Raw genomic sequence first — 20,931 nt, 5'->3', positions numbered from 1 at the left:
AACAAAACGCGTTTTTTTTAACGCGTGCATTGTATAACGCGTTGTACAATCGAAAAATGGAACGTTATATTACCGTTGGTTGGTTCAACGGTTACTTTTTAAAAAAAAAAAAAATTTTATCCATTTTATCTATATATATATATCCACATTTCATCCATTTCACCCAATTTCACCCAATTTTATCTATATCTTTTAAACCCATTTCACCCAATTTTTTATATCTTTCTCAAATGGAATTCCCTACCGATTCGACGTTTCCGATGTCTAGCGATTCCGAGTCGTCTTCCGACAACGACACACTAAAGTATTTTGTGTAGGTGTATAACGAGCTTGATGCCGAGTCGTCCCGCCCAAAGAAGAAGATGGTCGGCCGTGATCGTATACGTGCCAACGAAGTTTTGATGAACGATTATTTTGTGGAAAACCCGCTATACAATTCCGAAACGTTTAGAGATCGTTTTCGTTTACCCAAAGAATTATTTTTAAAGATTGTTGGAGACATCGAGGCAAGCGAGGGATGGTTTCAAGAAGGTTACGATGCGAGGGGCAAACCAAGTTTCACGCCGATTCAAAAATGCACGTCCGCCATTCGCCAACTAGCGACGGGTAACCCACCCGATCAATATGATTAGGGCTGTAAACGAACCGAACGAACACGAACAAGGCCTTGTTCGTGTTCGTTCGTTAAGGAAATAAATGCGTTCACGAACGGTTCATGAACACTTACCGAACGAGATTTTATGTTCGTGTTCGTTCATTAAAGAAATGAACGTGTTCGTGAACGGTTCACGAACACAAACGAACACAAATAAATTTGGCGAACGCGACGAATGATAAAGATAGATGGCCCAGAGAGTAGCACTCGAACTTGAATCCCTTATTGTGGAACGGAGGTCGATCGTATTCGTGGATGTAAATAATGAGAAATGAAAGGGAAATGATGCATAAACAAGGTGAAAGCAGGTTTCCTATTTTAATTGTTAGGGAAATAAAATAAATAAAAGTTTAATAATATAAAAAGTACAAATAAACTATAAGAAAGCACAAAGATCTTCAATTAAAACACAAACATACGAACATAAACGAACGCAAATCAACGAATGTTCACGAACACGTTCACGAACACCTTACCGAACGTTCACGAACACAATCGAACGAACGAGACCTCTGTTCATGTTCGTTCATTTAACTAATCAAACGAAATTTCTTGTTCATGTTCGTTCGTTTATTAAACGAACGAACATAAACGAACTTCCCGCCGAACGGTTCACGAACTGTTCGCTGAACGTTTGGTTCGTTTACAGCCCTAAATATGATGAATACCTAGCTATGTCTGAAAGAACTTCACGTGAGTGTTTGCAATTTTTTTGCAATGCGGTTATTAAGTTGTATTCTAGCGAGTTTTTACGAAAGCCGACGAGCCACGACATCTCTCGTATTTATGCCGCACACGAGGCTAGATGGCATTTTCCCGGGATGCTCGGCAGCATCGATTGTACACATATCGAGTGGAAAAATTGTCCAAGAGAGTTGCGAGGGGCGTATGTGAGGGGAGACATCAAAAGACCAACCATCATACTAGAAGCGGTGGCGTCGAATGATTTATGGATTTGGCATTCGTACTTCGGTGTTCCAGGTTCAAACAACGACATCAATGTGTTGCACACGTCGCCGTTGTTCCAAACCGTAACGGATGGTACCGCACCTTCCTCTCCTTTCTATGTTAACGGTCGACATTACGTACGAGGCTTTTATCTTGTGGATGGTATCTACCCGTCTTGGTCTGTTTTTGTGAAAGCTCCCTCATTTCCCGTCGAGGCAAAAGAAAAGGCGTTCAAAAAATTGCAAGAATCGGCAAGAAAAGATGTTGAGAGGGCGTTTGGTGTTTTAAAGGGTAGATGGGGTATATTACACCGACCGGTTCGTTCGATGACCAAGAAAGCAATACATAGCATAGTGTATGCGTGTATCATATTGCACAATATGTTGATCAAACACGACGGACGTGCAATATCCCCGGATTGGGTACCGGATCCTCCTACACAAGTTCAAGTCCCACAAGATATCAATTTACAATTGCGTAACGAAGAAACTCACTTTCGGTTGAGATACGATTTAATCGAACTAGTAGGTTCTCTAGGTTTGGAGTTTCCGGATTCGGACGAGGAGTAGGTTTTTTTTTTTTTTTAAATTGTATGTTTCTAGTATGTTAAATTCGAGTAGTAGGTTTTTTTTTTTTTTTTTTTTTTTTAAATTGTATGTTCCTAGTATGTTAAATTGAACTAGTATGTTTTAAAATTAATGAAATTTTTAATTTAGTGTTTTATTTTTATTTTCTAAATTTAAAATGAAAATTAAAAAAATTGGGAGGGAGTGATGGAATTCCATCACTAGTGATTCCACCCCTAGTCAATTTCTATCACTAGTGATGGAAATTGGATTGATGACATGGCATTAGTTGATTGGATAGTGGGAGTGATGGAATCCATCACTAGTGATTCCACCCCTAGTCCCCTTATGGCATCACTCAGGTAATTTAGATATGGCCATCGTTGCTTCTGTCGAGTGCCAAGAGCCTGTCATGTAGTTGAGGTTCGATGACTATGCTATGGTTCATTCATTACAGCTTTAAAAAAATAGAAACAACACGAAACCCTGTAACTCCGAATTTATACCGTCAAATGAAAATGTATCATATTTAACAATGCGCGTTTGATACGTAACGAAAACAATTATACTTTCACTGACTAGTTTCTCAAAAAAAGTTTATTTTTTCTAAACGTAGATCAACTCGAATTTATACGAACATATACATAAAAATCCACATGTAAAAAGTTAGATTTTTTGAAGTTATTTAAAAAGGAAATCAACGAACGAAAATCATTAAAAAAGTAATATGTTTAAAAGGTATATTATACGTTGGAGTATTAGCTACCTAGGGGATTGAACGTTGATGTTTGCAAAGCCGAGGTACTAAAAATTAGTGTTGTGAAACTTTGGGTTAGAAACACAAAAGGAAAAGCAAAGTGAGTAAAAAAGCAAACTTTGAATGTACAGTGGGTGCTGGTAAAATGGACCACCCATAAAAATGCCATTCCGTTAAGGTTTTTTTTTTGTTTTTTTTTTATGGGGGGGGGGGTTGCATTTTCATTTGTATGGAGAAGAAATATTGAGGCCTGGTAGCGTAAAAGCCATCGACTTTTGTTCTTAAGATAATTAGAACTAGAAATGCTATCTAATAAAAAAAAAACCTTACCTTAACACTTACCATAGGGCGTTTTAGTTGTTTGCGTATGGAAAAAATATGATGCCATCTAAGGGTAACGTTAGTTTTCCGACCTCATCATATGTCGAGCATCATAGAATTGGAGCCGATTGATCACCTAGCATGTATTCCCTGCGCCATGCATTTGGGCAATTACTTCACTCTCAATACATACAATCAAGACTGCTAAGCATGCCAGAAACGCCTTGGCAAAATTTATTTACACAAGCTGGTGCCGCTTTCTCGAGAATCTTCACTTTTTTGAAGAGCAACAATGATTTTTTTATATAGTAGTAAAGGCAAAAGATCAAATACAAATAATCTTAACATACTAAACATACAAATTGAAGGAAAACCCAAAAAGACAAGGTGGCATTTTTGTAATTACCACCAACTATCAAAGTTACAACCAAAAATACCTAAAAAAACACAATTTTTTTTTAACATTTTTTATTAAAAAAGCGCTACATTTCGTTAGAAAAAAAAAAAAAATTTTTTTTTTGGCTGCTACTAAAAGTAGCGATTTTTAATAAAAAATGTTAAAAAAATAAAATAAAATAATTTGTGTGTTTTTTTTTTATTTTTTTAGGTTTTTTGGGGGTTTAGTTTTTAGCATTTTAGCTTGGGTGGGGGGGGGGGGGGAGGTTAGGTTTTTTTTAGGTTTTTGGGGGTGGGGGGGGGGGTTCGGTATTTTTAGGTTTTTGGGGGTGGGGGTGGGGGTGGGGGGGGGTTAGGTTTTTTTTTAGGTTTTTGGGGGGTGGGGGGGGGTTAGGTTTTTTTTTGGGGTGGGGAAAGTGGTTAGGTTTTTTTAGGTATATTTGTAGAGTAACTTTGATAGTTATTGATAATTACAAAAATGCCACCTTGTCTTTTTGAGTTTTCCTTCAATTTGTATGTTTAGTATGTTAAGATTATTTGTACAAGAAGTTTACCCTAGTAGTAAAACTCATTTGTCCTATACCATTATACGACAATTTGAAATACTTTGTAATGCATTCCAAATCGTTAGCAACCCATATGAATAATTGTTTACTCATTTTGAATCGTCTTCTAATATGGCGTCGTTGGCAAAGTAATCATGAACCAAAACCTCATGATGAGTTCCATTTAAAGGTGCCAATTGGATTCAGAATCAACATATAATATTTCCACTATAGTGGAAGCGATGACTCTGAAAATAACCGTCGCTACACATTCCAATGATGATGTTAGTGATTTTAGCAAATCTATTTCACAAAAGTTTGAAAGTGTTAAATGTGTAAAAGAATTGTTGAGATATTCGTATAAATAAATAAAAAAAAATTGATATTCCTTTTGAATATGCCGTTCACTAACAACAATATAGCCGTTGAGATGTTTCCACCGCCGTGAGATTTACCACGCCAACCTCTCAGCGTTGTAGACCATGCAAGACTGGTGTCGTGCTCTACGCGTGTGGTCATGGGTACATTTAGACTCCACGTATGAGCTATGGCGGACGGCGGACTAGATGGTCCTATGTTACAAAAGTTATACATTTCAACGCTACATATTATTCCACAAACTATAGTTCGTGAATATTAACATTGTTAGACAACAAATTGAGTGGACCGAAATTTACGGGGATGGGCGACTTGCTTCACAGGATATAAAAAGAACAAAACCAGGCAATAATATTATGGTGTATTGACAGCCTCGTGACCTTCCAAGGTAGAGATCATGGGTTCGAGCTCGCCTAGAGCAACAATGCTCTGGGTTGGGGATGAGCATATGCCACCGAATACCGATCCCATACCGATCCCGTACCGATCCCGTACCGATCCCGTACCGATCCCGTACCGATCCCGATCCCGATCCCGATCGGTATCCCGATCGGTATCCACTTTTTGGCGTTTTCGGTATCGGTACGGTACGGTATCGGTATTATACCGATACCGACCCTCAAAATACGGTATAATACCGATACCGTACCGTACCGATACCTAACCGACATGTTTCGGTATCGGTACCTAGTTTGGGTGAAATTCGGGATCGGTATTAGGCGGTATCGGTTCGGTATCGGATACCGATATGCTCATCCCTACTCTGGGTTGGGCAGGAGTTTTACTACAGTGAGCCTTAAGGTAGTGAGTTTGCATTGGAATGGTGGCGGGCTGGTTCATCAACGCCGTCTGCGTCTGCGGGTGTGAGTGACCTTTTGTCATTGGGTTTTCCGGATGATCAGGCTTTTATTAGTCGTTAAAAAAAAAACAAAACCAACGATGAGAATCAATTGTGTGAATTTGAAGAAAAATATGTAGAATAGAGACGACAATTTTGATATATTATTTTGGACTCAATCCAACAATTTGAGATGCTCCATTGTGCTGCTAGAATACCTTTTTTTATGGTGTCCATAACAGTTGAAATAAGTGACAAACTAAAAAACAATAGTAGTTGAGTCAAGCTTTGCAACTTAACCTTGAACCTTGTGACCAATTAACTTGAACTTTGTGACCCATGGCCTGTGATTAAAATATTTTTCTTTCCCGTGAACTTCCAAACATTTGTCTCTTCACTTGACAAATTTTTTTATCTACAAATTTTGTTTCTTGAGATCCATTTTTTCTTCGTTTAAGTAGTTTCTATTTAAATAGTTGATGCACAACCAAGTTTGCAAGCCGTTTATCAGCATCTATTAGAGTAGTAAAATAGCCTAATCATGTCAGACTGGAATCCTACTGTTAGTTTTTTGATATGGTAAAATCATGAAAATGAGCATGTTTTTTTAATCTATTTTAGAGATAGTCAAAGCCGAAACTCACCAATCAGAGACAAGTAAGCTTTTCCAGCATCATCGGGAACACCATTTTAGCCTGGCACAAAAAACACAAAAAAATACACTTTGGGTTCACATCTCACCCAATCACCAATCAAATAATTACACATGTAAAGTGTCGGCACTATTATAGCCGGTGGACTAAATGAATCAGCTCCATTGTTTGTCGGCAGAAAAAGAGGGTAGACACGGAATGACAGTGGATTTACACAATTTATTTATTTATATTTTAACTTTTAAAAACAGGGCATTATGGTCATTTTACATAAACTAACAAAATAAGTGGATGGGGGTTAGTGGATGTGGGTCTAATTAAAACGGAAATGAAACCATTAGTACGGTTTTGGCAAGACTTGAACTATTGGATTGGAATAGTTGTTTTTAGCAAACGGCCACATGATTGAAAATAGCACCCTTTTACAAGTTTATATATAAACTCGTGTTTATACCTGTGTTATGTGGTGGGGCGAACAGTTTTGCGTGTACGTAGTGTCGCAATTGTGGTTGTATACCTTCAAATGTAGATACAACGGGGGTGTTAAAAATTGTAAAATTTAAACAAGAGAAAATTGAAAAAAAAAAAAAAAACTAAAAAGGTGGAGAAGTGGAAAAAAAAAACTCAAAACAAAAAGATAAAAAATGTTCTAATCAGCACGTGAGAAGTGGCAAAGTCCACTAATATTGAATTAAACTGTTCACCTCTTTTAAAAGTGTATAGTTTTTAAATTAAATTAAACTAGTATTAAGCACCCTCGCGTTGCGGCGGGGGTGAACACTAATGTCACACTACTGCCAGCTACAAACGACACTGAAGTTGCGGCGTGTTAATGCGAAGAAATTAAAACGAAACGTAAAACATAGAATAAAATAACTAAGTTGATCTAGGACTCGTGCGTCACGATGAACCCGCATCTATTTTTTCCTGTTTGACGGGTTCATCGTAATCTATATATAATATAGGGTGGGAGTTGGTTACAAAATTCATTTTTCCTACAAAGTGTAAAAAGTCATAAAATATCATAATGTCAACCAAAGGGGTATAGTGGTAAACTCGAAACAAATTATTAGTAATAACTTAATAGGTTAAATACGTTCTAAAAATCGTGACAAGCAGCACTAATGCCACACCACTGATAACGACCATCAACATTAGAAGAACTCGTAAAAATAAAATAAAAAAAGTAAAAAAAATATCACTGAACAAAAAACAGAAGTAAAATCGTTGAACCACGCACGCCCGTTGCGACGTGTTAATTCGAAGAAATTAGCCATAAACGTTAAACGTTGAAAATAATAACTAACTCAATCTAGGACCCGCACATTGCAACGAACGCAATAGGTACTCACCTCACACCTAGCCCAATAAACAAAAAAACTTCCAAATCTGCAAATTGTACAACTCATAATGCACGTTTATGTTGCAATTTGATATTATATAAATAATTCATTCTATACATGCAAATTAAATTTGATATAAGGTTAATAATAAAACAAGAAAAAAAAAATAAACTATATATTGTTATAAAACCATATGTAAGGTGCTAACACTTAGCTGATGTGGAAGGTTAGGGGTGTGAAACATCGCTCCACTAGACGTGAAACGGGGCGTTAAGGGGATGTTGTGAGGTAGATATCGAGCTTGGGAGAGGGAAGGGGTGGTGGGCATATGAAGCCAACCAATGAGGTTTTTTCTTCTTTTTTTAGATTTTTAATTTATTTTGTTTAAATAATATTTTATTTGCTGGTGAGTAGTGAAAACTTGTGAAACCATTACACATAGTCTAAAGTTTTTTTTGTAGCAGTGATATAACATTCGCTTTTAACACAATAATGAAAACGAATTAAGCCATTACACATGGCCTAAAGTTTACACATGGCCTAAAGTTTTTGTAAAGTTCTTTACCTTAGAAACAAAAACCACCAAAGCATTCATCTGACAATTGATCTTGTATTGCAGGTAGCCTAGCATTACTGAGACATGTATGTTGGAAATTTCGTGTAACTTTTGGAAAATAATTTTCATCAATTTGTCAAACAAACTGAACGCAGCGGAAAACATGTACACGAGGTTCGGTTCTAAACCGTTTCCACCAGTGATCTCATTACAATCAAAATAGGTTAAAATAAAATTAAAGAATCGTGACTACCAAGTAAGACACCTTGGTTCAACGAACGATCTCGCTAGATGATCGTTGACCACGAAATTTGATTTGTTCGTTTGAAACGATTTCAAACGAAACCTAAATCTAAAGAAAATAAAGTTCAAAACCTTACCTTATGCGTAATCAAAGAAACAAATGACTTGTTTGTAAATTGTTGCTTCTCCTTCTTTATGTTCCTTTTGTTACAGCCGATCAAAAGCAATATTGAAGTCTTCCACAATATCAATAAAGTCACGTATATATAGTTTCTGTTTCTTGTTGACTTTTCGGAAAAATCAATCAAAGGAATCAAAATCCTTTTTCCAAAAGCAACGTACAGATATTAACTTGAGAGTTATATATATAGATTGATTAGTAATCCTTTTATATATATAATTTCCATATATCCTTTTTATATATATATATATATCTAATATAATAGAGAGTCATGTGCCTATATTGTTGCAAAAAGTTATTAAAGATATATATATATATATATCTTTTAACTTTTAAAACCAACATTAGAGTTGTAATCTAATCACAACTCCATATAATTATCTCATAATAATTATAACAATATCTCTTGTTTTCTTTTAATTATCTAATAATTAATAATTATACACACATATTATAATTAACATGTTAATTATAATGTTTAAATCGGCTCTCCGTAATTATTCCAAATAATTACTCGTTTCTTTTATTACGCTTATTATTTCGTGATCCGGTGATTAACGATTAAAACACCGTTAAATGTTCGTTGCCCAAAGTGTAACTCTTTGGGTCGTACCTTGACGGCAACATTGAATTATAATCGACAATTGAACAAATATCCAACAATCTCCCACTTGGTCGATTGGTCGATTAAGTTTCAATGTAGACAATAGTGGGTGCCTAGCTGCATCATATTGCCCCCGGCAAGGTATGACAAATTTATGTCAACTAATTCTTTGCACTAATCAAACCTTTGGTTATGCAAATGCTATAGCCCTGGTTATCGACTCATTTATCCCTCTGTATTGAACACTTGTTGAACATGAGACATGGATCCAATTCATTCTCATATATTATTCAACCATTTCTAATTTCGTTCCTGATTTGAAGTGGTTTATCAAACTATTACTAGTTCGAGCGTGGCCACGCGTTCACACCAGTTCAAACCAACGAAAGGCGCCAGAGTGTTCCTCTCCTAAGTATAGAAGCACAGATCCCTTTGGCTACAAACAACTCCCACTAAACTTCAGATCATTCCCAAAACTATCCTTATTACTGCCAGTTACGTACAGCGTTAGATAGAATCAAAGAGCAACCATTCATTTAAGTTAGTTCTAGTATGTACCGCAGGTCTAAGGATACAATGATCGTACCTATTCAAAATGTCTTATGACTAAGATCCATGAAGATCATTTTGAAACGAGTTACGCCCAATATGATTCAACTAATCATATCAGTGAATATGGTTCTCAACACTTTGAGTATCCATGATATGGATCAACCATCTAATTCACAATAGTCTTTTACCAGATTGGTTCTCACGAATCTGATAGACTACGGACATTTTAGAATACAATATTCATAGATACTTAACGTACTAATATTTGAACACAAATACAATAGTTTAAAAGACATTCAACCATTAAATTCAAATAAACATAAAATACCGTTTACAGTTCAAAATGCACCAAATTACTAAATTACAAAATCAGACCCACTGTCTAGCATATCTAAGACCTATACAATCAGCATGCTTCTCGTGTCTCACTTGAGGTATAGGCTTAGTAAACGGGTCCGCTAGATTCTGATCAGTATCAATTTTCTCTACTACGATGTCTCCTCTTTCCAAAACTTCCCGTATGTAATGGAATTTTCTGAGAATATGCTTCGTGCTGTGATGCGACCTTGGTTCTTTTGCCTGAGCAATTGCACCTGTATTGTCGCAAAATATCTCGATAGGCTTCTGTATGCTTGGTATAACTTCGAGATCAGCAATGAACTTTTTCATCCAAACAGCCTCCTTAGCAGCTTCTGAAGCCGCTATATATTCTGATTCAGTGGTCGACTGGGCCACCACGCTTTGCTTAGAACTCTTCCAAGTTATAGCACCACCATTTAAAGTAAAAACATAGCCTGTCTGAGATCGTGAATCGTCACGATCCGTTTGGAAGCTTGCGTCAGTGTAACATTTTACTTTCAGCTCTTCTTCCAAACCGCCAAATATCAGAAACATATCCTTAGTTCTTTTTAAGTACTTTAGGATATTTTTCACAGCAATCCAGTGACTTTTACCAGGATTCTGTTGATATCTGCTAGTCAAGCTCAGAGCAAACGATACGTCCGGTCTAGTACATAACATGGCATACATGATGGAACCGATAGCAGAGGCATATGGAACCTTTTTCATATCCTCTTTATCTTTGTCCAATTTGGGACACTGATCACTATTCAGTACGGTTCCACTTGCCATTGGCAAGAGACCCTTCTTGGAATCTTGCATTGAAAAACGTCGAATGACCTTATCAATATATGTACTTTGACTAAGTCCAAGTAGCCGCTTAGATCTATCTCTATAAATCTTTATTCCTAGAATATAAGCAGCTTCTCCAAGATCCTTCATTGAGAAACATTTACCAAGCCAGGATTTAACGTCCTGCAACATCGGGATATTGTTTCCAATGAGAAGTATGTCATCTACATACAGGATTAGAAAAGTAATAGAACTCCCACTTGCCTTTTTGTAAACACACGGCTCATCTTCATTTTTGATAAAACCAAATTGTTTGATTTTCTGATCAAAACGAAGATTCCAGCTTCGAGATGCTTGTTTCAATCCATAAATGGATTTATTCAACTTGCAAACTTTCTTAGGATTCTTAGGATCTACAAAACCTTCAGGCTGCTCCATATAGACATCTTCTGTAAGGTGTCCATTTAGGAACGCGGTTTTGACATCCATTTGCCATATTTCGTAGTCATAATACGCGGCTATGGCAAGTAGAATCCTAATAGACTTAAGCATGGCTACTGGCGAGAAGGTTTCCTCATAATCAACTCCTTGAGTCTGAGTAAATCCTTTAGCAACCAACCGAGCCTTATAGGTTTGCACATTTCCATCCATGTCTGTTTTCAACTTGAAAACCCATTTACTTCCTACAGTCCGACATTCGGGAGGAAGTTCAACCAAATCCCAGACTTGGTTGTCATACATGGATTGCATCTCGACGCCCATGGCTTCGAGCCATTTTTCAGATTCGTTACCTGAAATCGCAGCTTTGTAGGTTGAGGGCTCTTCTTGATCTATTATCAAGACGTACCTATCAGGTGAATACCGATTAGGTTCATGACGATCCCTCGTACTTCTGCGAACGCCTAGTGTTACATCAGATTCCTGAATCCTCTCAGGTTCAGGTTCAACAATATTTTGTTGAGAGGCAGATTTGACTATTGGTTGATTAATTTGTGGTTCTCGAATTTCCTCAAGATCCACAAGATTATCTCCAATTCCTCGCGCCATAAGCTCATCCTCTAGGAATGTTCCTCGACGCTTAGTGAAAACTCTATTTTCAGCAGGATTATAGAAATAATAACCAACCGGATATGCATATCCAATGAAAACAACTTTTTCACCGCGAGGATCAAGTTTGTCCGAAGACTCACTGGTAACATAAGCGTTACATCCCCATATGCGAAGGTAAGAGACTTTAGGTGGTTTACCATGCCACATCTCATATGGTGTCTTTTCTACCTTTTTAGTAGGAGCAATATTCACAAGACGTGTAGCAGTTTCAAGAGCATAACTCCAAAAGGAGTGTGGTAAGTTTGTACGACACATCATTGATCGAACCATATCTAATAAGGTTCGATTTCTCCTCTCAGACACACCATTAAGTTGTGGTGTTCCAGGTGGAGTTAGTTGGGATATAATCCCACACTTCTTAAGATGTTCATCAAACTCTTGATTAATGTATTCACCACCTCGATCGGATCGAAGTGCCTTAATCGTTTTCCCTAGTTGATTCTGTACTTCATTTTGGAATTCTTTGAACTTTTCAAAGGTTTCATGTTTAAACTTCATAAGATAAACATATCCATATCTACTATAATCATCAGTAAATGTAACGAAGTATCTTTCCCCGTTCCTTGACATAGTCCTGAATGGACCACATACATCAGTATGTATGAGTCCTAACAGGTCTTTGGCCCTTTCACTAGTTCCGGTAAAAGGGGCCTTAGTCATCTTGCCACTTAGACAACATTCGCATAAATCATAAGTCTCCTGACCCGTGGATTCTAGAATCCCTGCGGTCTGGAGCTTCCTCATGCGATTGATGTTAATATGGCCAAGACGACAATGCCAACGATATGTTTGATTAAAGCTAGTTTTGACACGTTTAGAGGAAAGAGAGCATACTATATTATTTGATCTATTGTTAGAAGTATCTATTTCATAGACACCATTGTGAGGCTTAGCCTCAAAATAGAACACGCCATTTAAAAATGCAGAAATGTTACCATTAACAATATCAAAAGCATAATTAAAACCTTGTTCTCTTAAAGCAGAAACAGAAATAATATTCTTAGTCAAACTAGGAACATAAAAAACATTGTCTAAAGTAATAAACAATCCAGAAGGTAATTCAAGAACAAATTCTCCAACTGCCTTCACAGCAACTTTCTGCCCGTTCCCAACGTGCAGCTCTAAGTCACCCTGCTTCAGCTTCCTAATCCTTTTTAGTCCCTGCAAATCATTACAAATGTGAAAACCACATCCAGTGTCAAACACCCAAGATTTGCTCGAAAAGGAAAATAGATCAATAACATGTATACCTGAGGATTCTCCTATCTGCAGCTTCTTAAGCTTCAGCTCAGCCAGGTACTTGGGACAATTCCTCTTCCAATGCCCGATCTCATCACAGTGAAAACACTTGGCATCTTTATGAGGCTTTGCCTTCGGAGTGGCAACCTTTTTGCCTTTGCCCTTGTCTTGCTTACTCGCCTTGCCTTTTCCCTTGGATTGCTTCTTCTTGGTTATTCTTCCTTCCCTGATCGCTAGCACTGGATTGCCCTTAGTTGGGATGTTTGTCTCAGCAGTTTTTAGCATCTGATGCAACTCTGGGATCGTTCTTTCCCACCCATTCATGTTATAGTTCATTACGAACTGATGATATGAATTGGGTAGCGAGTTAAGGATCACATCCGTAGCTAACTCATTACTAAGGGGTGCGTTCAGACGCTCCAGTTGATCAATGAAAGACTTCATTTTCAGTACATGAGCACTGACCGAAGTACCTTCCTGCATGCGACATGTAATGAGAGATCTCATCACCTCAAAACGCTCATGACGAGCTTGCTGCTGAAACATGTTTTTCAGCTGCTCACTCATCTCATATGCTCCCAAGTTTTCCAGATTCTTCTGAAGTTCTGGAATCATCATAGCAAGCATAAGACATGTCACATCTTGGGAATCATCAACATGTTTTTCCCATGTCCTACGGGCTGCACCCGTATTAGCAGCAGGTGCTTCGGGAATTGGTCCTTCAAGGACATAAGCCTTTTTCTCCGCCCTGAGAACAATTTTCAGGTTGCGGTACCAATCCATGAAGTTAGAATTATCAAGTTTAGCATTTTCAAGGATGGACTTAAGCGAGAATTTGGTGTTATCAGAATTGTTTGTAGACATCTGTAGAATTTAGAAGAAAATTTTATTAGTAATTTTCATGCATTAACCTAATTCAATTTTGACCCAAGATATACAAAATTTTAGGAATTAGGATGAGATCCCATCTCCCCATAACTCAGTGAATGGACTTAGCACTCTTCACTGGCATAGATTGAAGGGTAGGTGACGATCACCAATTGTGTCAACTACACAATTCTCGGTTTGGGGTCGCATGACGAGTGTTGTCAAGCATTGGTACGTTAACCCCAACTACGCCCACTTACACAACCGTAGAAAACGAATGCAGGGTAAACACTAACATTCGCTCTCGTGTCGCAAAAGTGATATTTGTCCTCAAATCAGAACTGTAGCCCGGCCCATGTAAGCATGGAAATCGCGGAACTACCCCTAACCAAAACCGTAGGCCTGGATGCAGGGTAAACACTAGCACCAGGGGTTCGGATAGATCAGTTCGGGTGTTCTTAATTCAGGGTGGCGTAGAATATCGATTTTAGTTTGGGTTATATTTTAAAATTACCAGTTCGGGTCGTTTTAAAATACTTGTACGGCCTATGGCATGAACATAGGCTATACAATTCCTTTGTAAAAATCAATTTTACGTTTTAATTTGTGACGACTTGAAACACCTTTCAATCACTCGACCGATTAATTTTAAATACCCTATTTAATCTAAGTTGGTCGTGTCGCAAATTTATTTTAATTAATAACGTTTATTAATTACGGTTTTCAAATTAACTTTTAATTTTTAAAAAACCAATTTTGATTTTTGTATTTTAAAATAAACTGTTTATTTTAATTACCTATCCAATACTTAATAAACCTTTTATTAAAATTGTCGTTTTAATGATCGTGTATTAGTTATTAATTTTATGGCGTAATAAACATCTCATGGCAAAACGCAAAATAAATAAATAAATATGCAATTCCGGGTTCATAATATGTTCGGTTCGTTCGAGCCCAAGAACGTGAACCGAGCCCATTAAGTGTAGCACAAACCCTTTTGTGCTCCCACTTAATCTAAGATCCAATCCAAAAAAAAAACTTCCTTTTTTTTGTTTGTTTAAATTTCCGATTGGAAAAATTTAATGAGTTATTTTTTTAATAAAAAAAATATATATCGCTTTCATATTAAAATCATTATTTCAATATTTCCAACTTTTTAATTTATTTAACCGCGTAGCTAAAAAACTAATTTAGTACGCGTGTCATAAAAAAAAAATTCTAAACCCAGATTTGCATAGTACGATCATTAAGCTAAACGAAATAGGTTAAGGCCAAAAATTATTTCAAAGAAGACTTTGACAAGTGTTAGTTTTGGCCTTAATACAAACTTGCCTATAACTATTATACGTGATAGGATCCTATCCAAATCTACTCGATTTTAAGCATGCAATTCTATAAACTACTTTATCAAAAATAAACCTACTTTGATTTGTAAGGTGGCTCTGATACCACTGTTGGAAATTTCGTGTAACTTTTGGAAAATAATTTTCATCAATTTGTCAAACAAACTGAACGCAGCGGAAAACATGTACACGAGGTTCGGTTCTAAACCGTTTCCACCAGTGATCTCATTACAATCAAAATAGGTTAAAATAAAATTAAAGAATCGTGACTACCAAGTAAGACACCTTGGTTCAACGAACGATCTCGCTAGATGATCGTTGACCACGAAATTTGATTTGTTCGTTTGAAACGATTTCAAACGAAACCTAAATCTAAAGAAAATAAAGTTCAAAACCTTACCTTATGCGTAATCAAAGAAACAAATGACTTGTTTGTAAATTGTTGCTTCTCCTTCTTTATGTTCCTTTTGTTACAGCCGATCAAAAGCAATATTGAAGTCTTCCACAATATCAATAAAGTCACGTATATATAGTTTCTGTTTCTTGTTGACTTTTCGGAAAAATCAATCAAAGGAATCAAAATCCTTTTTCCAAAAGCAACGTACAGATATTAACTTGAGAGTTATATATATAGATTGATTAGTAATCCTTTTATATATATAATTTCCATATATCCTTTTTATATATATATATATATCTAATATAATAGAGAGTCATGTGCCTATATTGTTGCAAAAAGTTATTAAAGATATATATATATATATATCTTTTAACTTTTAAAACCAACATTAGAGTTGTAATCTAATCACAACTCCATATAATTATCTCATAATAATTATAACAATATCTCTTGTTTTCTTTTAATTATCTAATAATTAATAATTATACACACATATTATAATTAACATGTTAATTATAATGTTTAAATCGGCTCTCCGTAATTATTCCAAATAATTACTCGTTTCTTTTATTACGCTTATTATTTCGTGATCCGGTGATTAACGATTAAAACACCGTTAAATGTTCGTTGCCCAAAGTGTAACTCTTTGGGTCGTACCTTGACGGCAACATTGAATTATAATCGACAATTGAACAAATATCCAACAATGTAAACACAAAACAAGATTAACGGAGACCGTGATCCAAAATGCTACATTAAATATGGGAGATGTAGTGGCAATGCTGTTAATACACATTTTTTATTGTCAGGTTAAACCTGAGATTTCTTCTCTAAAAAAGAATGCCTCTACTAAGCGAGTTAGCCACACAAATATGCATGCAATATGCACTCTGAAGAGTACGCAAGGTGGTATTTAGGTGACACGGGGTGGGAGCGTTATGATCCGTGATAAATTTCTATCACTCGTGGAACACCGCCGCCTCCCCTAATATAACGAGTGATGGAGTAGATTCCGTTATATATATAACGCGTTGAACAATGTGAGTGAATGAATGGTATCTTGTACATTGTGCATTAATACTTGTACATTGGAATCCCATCACTAGTGATACCACCCCCCCTACATTTCTATCACTAGTGATAGAATATTGGTTGTACACATGACATGACTTGATTGGATAGTGGGAGTGATAGAATCTATCACTAGTGAACCACCCCTCTCCCCTTATACTACAATTAATTACACAAAAGGAGACAAGATAATTGATTCAGTTTCACAATAACAAAAATGACAATGATAGATATAAATATACAAACTAGATTAATCTTGAATTGTATTTTAACCCCAAATTTATGAATAAACTCAAATGTCACATCAATGCTAGGTTATAAGGCAAGATTTGAAAAAATATGCATGGTAATGAGAAAGAATAACTTTGAAAGTTGACAAAATATTTTGAGATAGTACGTTTTTATTCGATCCTATCATAGTCGTCATCAATATTTGTCTTTTACTCTTCGAGTCTTCGGTTATGAAACGGGTGAAATAGCAATCACAATTAATCTAGCACACAGATACAATAACCCTAATAATGTATCTAGAATTTTTTTTTTTTTTCAAAAACATTGCAAGTTGCATGTTGAAGTGTACCCATCATGCCAGCAAATCTGGACAAAAAAAACCAAGCTCTTGCAACTATATAAACCGTTCAAGTCCCTTGCTCTACATTCACAAATCATCCTTGATTACCTCTCTTCACCTAATATTAAGGGCTTATAGAGATGGCTTCAAAGAGCAAGGCTTCACTAGTTCTCTTTCTAGCACTCAATCTGCTCTTTTTCGCCATGGTGAGTGGCTGTGGAACTTGCGGTAGCCCGACTCCAAAACCAAAACCAACACCAACACCACAGCCTAAGCCAAATAAGGCTACCTGCCCTAAAGACACCTTGAAACTTGGGGTGTGTGCCAATCTGCTTGGTGGGTTGGTTGGAGTTGAAGTGGGTTCACCACCCGTGAAACCATGCTGCACCCTCATCCAAGGCCTTGCTGACCTTGAGGCTGCGGTTTGCCTATGCACTGCCATCAAAGCTAATGTCTTGGGCATCAATCTAAATGTTCCCGTGTCCCTTAGCTTGCTGCTTAATGTTTGTGGCAAGAAAGTCCCAAGTGGCTTCAAATGTGCCTAAGTTAAACAGCTTATAAATATGTGATTTCTTCTTCATTTTCTTATCAAACTTCCAAGTTTCTTTCGTGTAAGAGCTTAGGTCTGAAGGCTCATGTGATCACTTTTCATTTATGCTTTTTATTAATTAATTATATTGTATTTCATCATATCATTGTAACGGTTTGTGTTAAACTAAAGTTATATATAGTTTTGTGTTGATTATTGTTAACGATTGCTGCTTTCGGACTTCTTTATTCACCACGGCACGATGGTAAACTGGGTACCAAAATTCTAGAGATAAATCTAATATATTCAATAACTTTTGAATCTAATATAGAATATGTACTATTTGACGTTTAATGTAATTACTAAGATTTATAGGTATTAAACAATTTATTGAAGTTTCTAACATTTGTATTGAGCTTATAACTATTTACGTCAGATATATAAGAAAGCCAAATTAACTAAAAAGTAACTTAATTTTATATAAATAAGTATAATCGAACAAGTTAGTGACAAGTGATAACATTAGAGAAGACGGGAATTTTCTTATTTTCGGGAACCCCACATGAACCTTTATTACAAGTGTGTAAAATGATAGCAAACTAGTAAGATTATCCGCGTTACGCTGTGGTGTCACTACAACAACGGGCCACCTTAAGCGGCGACAGGTGTCGCCGGTATTGATGACTTTTGTTGTCGCTATTGACTTTTAGCGGCGACATGTCGCCGGTAAAGGGTCGCCGGTATTGGTGGGACGCTATTGGCCTGTTGTCGCTGCTAAAGGCCTTTGTCGCCGGTATTAGTAATGGCCGGTAAAGGTTGTAGAGCAATAGCGGCGACAGGTGTCGCCGCTAAAAGTCTTTTTTTTAATGCAGCAGCTGTATATACAGATGCCCAGCCAGTTTTACGGCCGAAAAAACAGAACCTGCCTATTTCAAACAACGCAAACATACGCCATGAACATAATCAACATATACTAAAGGTAATATAGTTAAAAACTACGTTTAAGTCTTACATTATAATCCTACAACGTTTAATTAAATCATACATTAAAAACAAGTCACTCTTCGTCGGATTCATTATCGAATAAGTTATCAGAATCGTAGTCTTTTGACTTTCCTTTTCCTTGTGAAGCAAGATAGTTGTTAAGTTGGTTCAAAAAGGACGGCGTTTGGAACAAGTTGTTAACAAAATCCTACAATAATAGATATCAAAACGTATATTAGCATATTAATTAACGCTACCAACATATACTTAACAAGGAAACATGCGTTCGTTTGTCATTTTATAAATTGCGTAGTTTACCTCGGAAAAGGGTTCTTGCGTCCGAGCTTGCGAAGACGACATGTTAGAGGACGTGTTCGAGGACGTGTTGGAAGAAGGTTTAGGCCCCATCCTGCGGTACCATCCTCGCCGCTCACCCAACGCTTCCTGACTCGGGGCAATTGGAGGACCATCACCGCTCTATTCATCTGTGGCATGTTGTATGTTCCGCTGTATTTTACGAAGATGATTAAATATATATGTGTGTATATATATATATATTTGTTATAGAAAATAATACTTAAAAGAAATACTTACGTAATTTTGTTCAGCAACCGGATCAACCCAATTCCCTTGATTGTCCGTGTGGGTTTTAGCATACGTAGGTACCCAATCCATCTCCTGTTTAACATTAAACTTAGATTAGACATTAAATAAACAAAAGCTTACACACACGCACACATACATAAAACATTACATTTTTATAGGCGGTGCTATCGTACGACGACGACGTCCCCCCGCGGTATGGGAATTGTTGTTTCTCGCGTACTAGTGTGTTGGCCTTGCATCTTTTAATATATTTTGCGTCCCGGAAACCTTCGATGGTTCTCAACCAGTTATCATAGGGCATATCTATAACAATCCTCAATAAAACCGACACCCTTATAATTTTTCCGACACCCTAATATATTTTAAAATATCCTAATATGTCTTTAAATACACTCCATACGCGAAAACAGACCCCAAATACATTAAATATTATTATAAAATTAATTAAAAATCAAATTTAGGGTTTAGGCGGGCCGCGTAAAGGACCCTTAACCCTTACGCGGGGCCGCGAGAACTTAAAACCTGGCACGACCCTGGGCCGCCACGTGGCCTAACACATGTCAAGCCTACTCGTTGATCCGGATGGGCTACGCTTTGACCGGGGATTGACGCGGGCCGCGTAAGCCTTTGCTTACATTTACGCAGGTCGCGTAAAAGTGAGAATCAGGCCCTATAAATAGCATGCATCGGCCTTCAGTTTCGATCGTTCAAAATTTCTTTCTCAATCACAATTTTTGAATAGTAGGCATAATCTACGGGTATAATAACCCCTAAATAGCGTGGTTCTGCTACGATGTAAGTATTATAACCCCTGGAGACGTATTAGATACTCTGCCCGATTGATCTAGGGTTCCGTAACGGCTGTCGTGGTTCTGCCCGACGTAGTCGTTGGAATGCCGTCTCGGGGAGGGTATTACTAATGTTAAAATGGGTTATTATACTAACACACGTGCATTTGTGTAATTTATAGATTATCACCAGGAACTCCTAAAGGATAATCTAAGACAACAATGTGAGTAATCCTCCTTTTGGTTAACTGTTTTTACAAAACCTTAAATATTTTTCCATGCGAATAGCAGTTATTGAGTATTTGTAAGAATACAATTACAGTCGGTAAATTTGGGGTTTTGTATACAAAATTTGTTACCACCTGGTAAAGGAGTAACATGGCCATAAGTCGGAACGACATTACCGTGTGGTGGTAATTGGTATAACTTGGAAACAAATGTAATTGCGAATGCGCCCTCAATACTATTCACTGTGACTTTTTACTTAAACTTGATTAAACTGGGATTCATTCACCAGTATCTCCCACTGACAAAATGTTTTTAAAACGCGTTTCAGGTAACAAAATGTGAAAGCCAAATAGAAGCCAGCTGGACAGCACTGAAGGCTTGGAAAAGTAGCAATAAAGTTACCTAAAAAAATAGATGTTTTTCTTAAATAAAATAGGATTTATTCCTATAAAAGTGTGTATACGAAAAACTTGGGTTTTACCCATGTGTTTAATGTTATAAAATGTGGTGGTTTACTCTGATAAAATA

The 20,931-nt window shown here is 36.8% G+C and overlaps 2 protein-coding genes across 2 annotated transcripts; one reads left to right on the top strand and one right to left on the bottom strand.

The window, feature by feature from the left end:
• Positions 1 to 12,540: 12,540 nt before the first annotated feature.
• LOC110945126 lies at positions 12,541 to 13,439 on the bottom strand. The gene is made up of 2 exons (XM_022186759.2): positions 13,028 to 13,439; positions 12,541 to 12,938 (listed from the first exon to the last, which is right to left on the bottom strand). The coding sequence occupies exons 1-2, from the start codon at positions 13,350 to 13,352 to the stop codon at positions 12,922 to 12,924; spliced, it is 342 nt and encodes a 113-aa protein (XP_022042451.1). The 5' UTR covers positions 13,353 to 13,439; the 3' UTR covers positions 12,541 to 12,921.
• Positions 13,440 to 17,348: 3,909 nt separating this feature from the next.
• On the top strand, positions 17,349 to 18,020 carry LOC110864283 (14 kDa proline-rich protein DC2.15). Its single transcript, XM_022113325.2, has one exon. It carries the CDS (start codon positions 17,409 to 17,411, stop codon positions 17,811 to 17,813), a length of 405 nt encoding a protein of 134 aa, XP_021969017.1. The 5' UTR covers positions 17,349 to 17,408; the 3' UTR covers positions 17,814 to 18,020.
• Positions 18,021 to 20,931: the final 2,911 nt, after the last annotated feature.

This window comes from Helianthus annuus, chromosome 6, assembly GCF_002127325.2.
Source record: "Helianthus annuus cultivar XRQ/B chromosome 6, HanXRQr2.0-SUNRISE, whole genome shotgun sequence".
Classification (NCBI taxonomy): domain Eukaryota; kingdom Viridiplantae; phylum Streptophyta; class Magnoliopsida; order Asterales; family Asteraceae; genus Helianthus; species Helianthus annuus.
This window is presented reverse-complemented; position numbering and strand designations above follow the sequence as displayed.